The sequence below is a fragment of the Physeter macrocephalus genome, chromosome 18 (assembly GCF_002837175.3).
Source record: "Physeter macrocephalus isolate SW-GA chromosome 18, ASM283717v5, whole genome shotgun sequence".
Lineage (NCBI taxonomy): Eukaryota > Metazoa > Chordata > Mammalia > Artiodactyla > Physeteridae > Physeter > Physeter macrocephalus.
Window position 1 is genome coordinate 52656290 of NC_041231.1, and position 8345 is coordinate 52664634.

General features: G+C 38.7%; 1 protein-coding gene across 10 annotated transcripts in view; it reads right to left on the reverse strand.

Annotated features, from left to right (window-relative positions):
* LRRFIP2 (LRR binding FLII interacting protein 2) overlaps positions 1 to 8345 on the reverse strand; it is a 125436-nt gene that overhangs the window by 19759 nt on the left and 97332 nt on the right. For 8 of the 10 annotated variants that reach the window (XR_008615700.1, XM_028479592.2, XM_028479588.2 and 5 more), the window contains 2 exons: positions 6299 to 6391; positions 1842 to 1934 (listed from right to left, as the gene is read on the reverse strand). Coding sequence is in view for 9 of the 10 variants with exons in the window: in XM_028479592.2 (XP_028335393.1) it covers positions 1842 to 1934; positions 6299 to 6391 (186 nt within the window). In the remaining variant the exon portion in view is untranslated. The remainder of the gene's footprint in view (positions 1 to 1841; positions 1935 to 6298; positions 6392 to 8345) is intronic. The other 2 variants (XM_028479594.2, XM_028479598.2) reach the window with 1 other exon arrangement.

The following is an 8345-nucleotide window of genomic DNA, read 5'->3' on the forward strand; positions in this document are numbered from 1 at the left end:
AGTATATTAACACATATATGTGGAACCTAGAAAAATGGTACAGATGAACCAGTGTGCGGGGCAGAAATTGAGACACAGATGTAGAGAAGAAATGTATGGACACGAACTGGGGAAAGCAGGGTGGTGGTGGTGGTGGTGTGATGAATTGGGCGATTGGGATCGACATGTATACACTAATGTGTATAAAATTGATGAGTAATAAGAACCTGCTGTATAAAAAAATAAATAAAATAAAATTCAAAAATTAAAAAAAAAATGAGACACAGACACTAAGTAATAAGCAAATGCTGGTGGAAAAATGGCACCAACAACTACAACAACAAAAAAGCCAAAAGAACACGTTATTATATAATACATAGAAAGAAGATACCCACTCATTCATTCAATAATACCAGGAAAATTTAAAAGTCAAATAATTTATACTGTAACCATCAGTACATCGTTTGGGTAGAAAAAAATTTTTGTTTTATTTTGAATAGCTATTGGACTGAGAGATTTGGGGGTTTTCTATGGCTGGTCCAAAATAATCAGTTTAATATGCTAAGATAATTGTACAAAATGGAAATCATGGACCTGCAGATCTGTGCTAAAGAAAAAACCCTAAAAGAAGCCCATTCTAAACAGTGACCAGATTTCAACTTAACTTTCAAACTACCTGATTTGTGCTATACACTTTTTCACATCTCAATTTAAACTGCCCAAGTAAAAAATTTAAGTAGAATCAGTAGTTCACAGTCACAATTCAAAACTCTTAACAGAGTTAATTAATACCTCAGAAGGTTTTTCCAGCTTTAGATGGAATTCCAGGAACTTGGTATTTTAGCATCAGAAACTCTAAAAGGTAGCTTTCTTTCTTTAAAACTTCTTGGTCTACCACACTTTAACAAGTAATTTTGTTTCCCAAGTGTCTATTGAGAGGATAGGGTCCTTGGAGGTGTGAAATGACCTGGATACCAGAATGCCCCTAACTATGGAGGATGTGATCCGGAGGGCTTCACATCCACGCCTGTCCACCATAGGTGCTCTAAGGGATTTTGGCTTTTCCCTACCCCACCTAACCTCAAGTAGAACGGAGGCTTCCTAACTATGTCTTCAGGCCAAGGGTTTCCTTCTCTCTTTTCCCTCCACGCTGCCCTTCCCTGACAAGTTAAACCTCTGTGGAACAGAGAGCTCATATGCCATGAGGTGTAGGTGGCTGCCAGTCAAAAGGCCACATGGGATGAACTGGCAGGGATTTTTTTCAGCTCCAGTGTCCTTGGAATCTACCTGAAGGGCTTAGCAAAAAGGCACTGAAGACTTTTTCCTTATCTGGGCCCCTGCTTTGGGGAGTTGCAAGGATATGATTAGAGGTGACATCATAGTTTGGCAGCTCCAGCAAACCTTACATTCTTATCCACTTCCGTAATTAAAATGATTTTAATCTCTTCCTATTTTATTCACCAAAGATTTATGGGATGCTAATAACTTTCCCCCCATCCCTTATCCTCTTGCTTCTTATCCAAATTCTTACAATGTAAAGATATCAAATTACCCACAGAGTTTGAATTAAATGCCTGTGGCTGTTTCTGCATAAAAATCCTGGGGAAATAAAGAACAACTTCCTTAGAAAGTTCCTACTTGTAGGTTTTACAAGCCCAGAGTCAGCTGGAGAGAAGAGTTCTTTCCAGGCATAGGATCAGGTTTTCCCATGGATGTTTCTATCTTCTGCTTATTCATATTTCACTCTGTATAAATGCTCTAAAAATAGTCAAAGGACAGAATTTTAGGAATCTCTATTTTAAATTTACATTGGTCTATTCCTCATCAATACGCTTTGGGCCAAACCCAATTTGATCTCATACCCTAATGTTTTTATCTTTCCAAAGCAGTGTCTCCTGGAGTTCAAACACCTCTTTTGTCATGGTGTCTATTCTCTGCTGCATACGCTGATTCTCCTGCAGAGGAAGAGGGGAAGAGAAGTAATAAAAGAGCAGAAAGAAAAAGAGGACGGGGTTAGAGGGAGGAAAACAGAACAAAAATAAAGCTGATAAAGAAACTTAACAAAAGCAGAAAGTCTGTGATCAACAGGAAAGATGGCATCCAGTGTCTTAGAAGGAAAGATGACATCCAGCGTCTTGGCGCCGTGTCGGTATGACAGCAAGCGAGGGGACTGGGGGCAGCTGCTCCAACCACAGCTATGAGGCAGCAAGCCAGCTGGGGCTTCTGTGTACACCCAGCTCCAAACATGTACTCTTCCTCTCATAAGTGCCTTTCCCCCACACATGGGACAACTTACACTTTTAGAGAGGGAAATTCAGATTTTCTTATGAACAAATGATCCTTATCACGGACAACAAGCAGTAGTTTTGAACCCTATTTTTTTAAGAAGAACTAAAAAACTACAAGAAGGACATAGCTCAATCGCTTTGAATTCCTGTTAGCAGAATCTATGATAGCAAGAACATAAATTACACATTTCACATCAGTTTTTAGAAAAACTAGATTTTTAGCATTTAGCAATTCTTAACTCTTCTGACTAGGCACCGATGCTCAATTTATACTCTCTGATATTTAGCAGGTTCTTTTATGCATTATTGGTAAATTATCATCTTCCAGCTTCCCTACTCATACATTTCTCATCTACTTTATCACGTGGTTCTCCATTCTAAAGACCAAAAAACATTATTTTGGCATAGTCAGGATTCTTCAGTTATAAGTTAATGTGCATATTAACATCTGAAGGATGTTAATTCTAAACATAAAAAATACTTAAAACTAAGGTTTTTAAAGTTTGTATACCCAGCACCCTGGGCTTTTTTTTTTTTTTTTATCTTCCTAAGGCACACTGGGACTACAGCCACCCATCTCCACAGCCCTCAATGGCTCCACATGGGCCCAGAACAAGCGCTGATGGCTAGGCTGGCAATCCAAGGCCTTCCTCAATTCCTAGGTCACTTCTCTTACCTCACCAGCCAATGTGACATTTTCTGAATGCACCTTCCACTTTCTGGCTCACGCTGTTCCCATTGGCTGAAATGCCCCCACTCCACCCCAGTACTTCTTCATTTGTAAATCTTTCCCATTTTTCAGTTTCTAACTAAAAACTCCCACAGCACTTAACCCCCCTCTATACACTGGATTATTTCTTCCTCCAAAGCATATTCCTCACACCTTCGTTTTGTAGTTGGCTTTTATATGTTTGTCTTCCCATGTTGTTGTTAGCTGCTTGAGTAAAAGGATTGTGACTTATTCATTGTTGTGCCTCCGTCATTGCTCTGGAAGAGCTCAGATCAAGAGGAAAGGCAGACATTTAAACAAACGTGTGCAGCAAAGCTTTAGAGGTGCCACAGCAGAAAGACGCATGGCATATTTGTTTAAACATCTAGTTCATGGGAGCCGTTGGGCAAAGGCAAAGAGAGGGGGAATGCCTGGTATATACAAGGGACCACAGCAGTTAGTTGAGTACTGCTGGAATGTTCTTGGGGGAGAGGACCAGGCTTGTATGTTATGCTCACTCTTTTTTTTTTAAATTTATTTATTCATTATTTAGTTTTGGCTGTGTTGGGTCTTCGTTGCTGCGCATGGGCTTTTCTCTAGTTGCGGTGAGGAGGGGCTACTCTTGGTTGCGGTGCGCAGGCTTCTCACTGCGGTGGCTTCCCCTGTTGCGGAGCACGGGCTCTAGGCTCGTGAGCTTCAGCAGTTGTGGCACACGGGCTTCAGTAGTTGTGGCTCACAGGCTCTAGAGCGCAGGCTCAGTAGTTGTGGCGCATGGGCTTAGTTGCCCCGCAGCATGTGGGACCCTCCCGGACCAGGGCTCGAACCCGTGTCCCCTGCATTGGCAGGTGGGTTCTCAACTGCTGCACCACCAGGGAAGCCCTTATGCTCACTCTTTGAACGATCTTTTTTCATTATAAATCGAAATTAATAAACTATCATAATATCAGTAAATATCAGAAACCCTCACTGGTCAGAGTTTAAGTCTCTACTAATCCATGACATCCAAAATAGCACCAAATCTAAAGAATAATAAGCAGCAAAGGAATAAAAAAAACCTGGAGAGTTCAGGCCATGCTCTACTTGGTCACTTTGCTGACCAGAGGGAAAGGGGCACAGACAGATGATGCTGAGCCAACGGCTCCAGAGGAACCAAGCAGACAGGAGAAGAGCCTGCAGAGAGGAGAGATGGAGAGATGACAGAAGGGCAGCATGGGGGAGGAAAGGTTGGGTGAAATTTATCAATAACTTCAAATAAAAGGAAATCAAGTTGACAGATTGATAACAGACAGGTATATTTTTTCTACTTTGCATCATTCCCAAAGACACTTGACCACAGTAGGGAGAAAAATGTTTTTAAAATAGCAAATGATAATAAGAAAGCTGATAATGAAGTTGAGGCATCAACAGCAGGGTACAAAATAGGGAAGCCACCAAGGGAACTGTTTAGAAATAAAAGGGAAATTGACACATTGCAGCTAACTCACCCTTCTCTCAGCCTGCTCAAGTACACAAATATAAAAAAGAACAATTTACAAGGAAGAATCAATAGGCACACGGGAAACTGTATATTTCCACCCTGGGCTTTTAAATTGGAAACCATACTGACAAAATTGTAAAAGTCAAGCATTAAAATAGCTCTTAAATGCAATCATCAAACTAAAAACTAGAACACTTAACCAATTCTAACATAAGTTACTGAATTTGAGAAGCAGCTCCCAAAGTAGTTTTATTATTCTTTGGAAAGCATATGGGGAAAAGTACATATTTTAATTAGAAAAAGAAATAACAAGTGGCTGGCATATTGACACACAAAAAAGAGGACAAAAAGGGAGAAGAATTCACGTGATTTTTAACTGCCAGCAGTATACAGAGTTTGGATAATATGCTTCTTGCCATATATGGAAAAACTAAGACAACTAACTTCACATGTAATCTGATATTTTCAAAGGGTTATCTGTGTTTGCATTTAGAATTCACAAATTCTATCTGCTTTCAGCAGGCTATGTTCAATTCAATTATTCTCAAGAATGACAAAAAAAGTAACACAAATCCACAAAAAGAGTCACTTCTTTTCTTCTATTAAATGGTTTTAAAAGTCATTTATAGGGGGAGAGATTAAGTGAGGCAGGCCCATGGGGGAAGAGAAAAAGAGGGAGGGAAGGGGGGGTGGTTCTGAAGGACGAGGGATGGGGCTGAGTTGGGCGTGATGCATGTGGCATCTCCGGGGTTGTCAAGAGCTGGCCTTCCTGGGACTTCCCTGGTGGTCCAGTGGTAAAGAATCCGCCTTCCAATGCAGGGGACTCGGGTTCGATCCCTGGTCGGGATACTAAGATCCCACATGCCCGGGCAACTAAGCCCACGTGCCACAACTACTGAGCCCATGCACCCTGGAGCCCGCGTGCCACAACTAGAGACAGAAAACTCGCGTGCCACAACTAGAGAGAAGCCCGCATACCACAATGAAGAGCCTGTGTGCCGCAGTGAAGACCTGACGCAGCCAAAAAATAAAAAATAATTTAAAAAATGAAACAGAAATAGATTATTAAAAAAAAAAAGCTGCCTTCCTGATATCACCACGGCATCAACACTAAGTTAACATTAGACGCGCTTGATAACCTCACCAAGAAAGTGAGCATGACTCCTTCCCAACAAACCTCACCCCATATTTATAAAAAATGACAACCTCAAGAGGAAAACCACATTTAAAGAAAAACAGAGATGCATGCAAGCTGGCAGGCACAAAAGGATGATACATGCTTTCAAAGATTTCTTGGAGGCCCACACTCCTTCTTCCCTCCTAGGATGTTGCTGTGGTCCTCAGAGCTCCTCCACCCCAGAAACCTGAGTCACAGCCCCGGGCAACCTTCACCTTTTGTCTACTACCAGGTGTCTTGACACAATTTCTTCTTTTCATTTAGCCATCTCAGAAATGCACCTACCTGAGTGACGATCAAACTTCTTATTCCCCACGAATCATGTCCCCAAATATAGCATTCACTATATTCCAAAGAATCATGGTACTCTGTAATGTTTCCTTTTGCCCATTTCCTAAGATATCTTTAGGAAACAATGTGCTTAGGAATAAAAGACAATTATAAAACCTTCTGCTATTAAAAGGCGAAATATTTATAGGGTTCACAGTATTAATTTTTTAAGCCTGCCTTCATGTTTCACGTTTGTAAGATTTTAGGGTACAGCTAAATGTGAAGAGACAAGTTTGTTTGTGGCATTTTAACTCCCTTCCCTCCCAACACACATGCCCTCATCCAATTCAGTGCATTTGTTTTCCAAAATTAAGTATTTCCACAGTTCATGTACATACCTCAATAAGCTCATCTCTTTGTCGGAGGCCTTCTTTAAGTTCATCCATCTTATGCTGTAGCACACTACACATATGTTTCTGCCTTTCTAACTCCTGTTATTAAACAAATGATATGGTTAACACAGATCATGGCACATGACAGACTGGAACATCTACAATACACCATTAAGCAGCTAAGTGTGATCTCCAGAAACACACCTGCACTGCCCATGTATTGTTAACTTAGAAAAATTCTGTATTCTTTGGAAAGGCTCAGAAAATCCTCAATTTTCATCTCATACGATTATACATCTAGACAACCCAAATTAATCAATGGCAAAATTACTATGAACAATGAAATGATTTGGTAAAGTAACAGGTTATAAAATTAACATACAAAATTCAATAATCATCATAGATCAAAATAAAACCTAGAGAGAAGATATAATAAACAAAATATCAAAAAATAAAATAAATACATACATGTAAAATTACAAGATATACCCAAAATCGATATGAGGAAAATTATATAAAACATTCCTGGAAGACAGAGAAGTAGGACTGAACAAATGGAAAGGCATCTTCTTGGATGAAAAGACTCAGCATCACAAAAATACCTGTTTCGCCCTAAATTAATCTATACATTTAATGCAGTCCAAATAAAAATACCATCAGGTTTTTTTCTCATCAGAGTAAGACAAGTTGATTATAAAGTTTATTTGGAAGAAAAACAAGAAAAAAAAAGCTACAAAAACACAAAATGAAAACAAAGAAAGCTAACCTTACTAGATATTAAAACATAAGGCTTATACAATTAAAACAATGTTGTAATGGCTCATGAATACAGACCAATGGAATAGAATAGAAAATCTAGAAATAGACCTAATTACATATACAAGTACATTAAACAACAACAAAACAAAAAGAGCAGCTCAAATCAATGAGAAAAGATAAGACTTTTAAATGAGTAATGTTGGCATAACTTTTAAATGAGTAATGTTTCCATACACATGGAAAAAGAAAATTGGAACCAAACTTCATACCATACACCAGAACAAATGCACAGAAAGAAAAGAGAGAGAAAGACAGGCAGAGAGAGAGACAGAGAAATAAGAAAGGAAGTAAGAACATACAGTTACTAGAGAAAAGATGAGTGAACTGCTATAACCAAGGAGTGGGTAAAAATTACCAAAAAATGACTCAAAAATCCACAAGCAAGAAGGGGAAAGGGGTAACAAATAAGACTACATAGAAATGAAAATTTTTGAATGGCAAAAAACACTATAAGCAAAGCAAAAAGACAAATGAGTATAAAAAATTTTTCTAATTTATATTTACTATCTTTCCATATAGAGAACCTCTAAAATTAGAAATAAAGAGGAAAAAACCCACTATGTATAATAGGCTAAAAAAATGGACAGTTCACAGAGAAAACAGAGAAACAAACTGCTTTGAATATGAAAGGATGCCCATACTAAGGGAAATGTAAATTAAAACTGTATTTCTCACTGAAACACCAGTAAGAGTCCAAAAACTTGACAATATACTCAGGGAAAAGTAGTGTGGAGAAGGAAATAGACCCTCTCATTTGTGGGAATGCAAAACTGTATAACCCCTACAAAGAAGAATTTGTTATATCTAGCAGGATTACCACACCTTTTGACCCAGCAAACTCACTTTTCTGACCCCCATAGATAGCAGCAAAAATACAGAAAGACCTATGCAGTACATTCGTCTTTGTAGGACTATTTTCAACAGCAAGAGACTACAAACAACTCAAACGTCCATTAATAGGGAACTGGTGGAATAAACTATAATACAATGGAATACGTGTACAGTGATAAGAAAAGAATGAGGAAGAGCTCTCTATACTACAATCATCAGGTGATGAAATCCAGATGCAGAACAATATAGTATGCTCCCATTTTCTAAGAATGGAGGGATACAAATATGTGTGTGTGTGTGTGAGTGTGTGTGTGTGTATATATATACACACACATACATATTTTTGAATGGCAAAAAAATGTCTTAAGATTAAAAAAAAATGGAAGGATAAACCATTTAATTA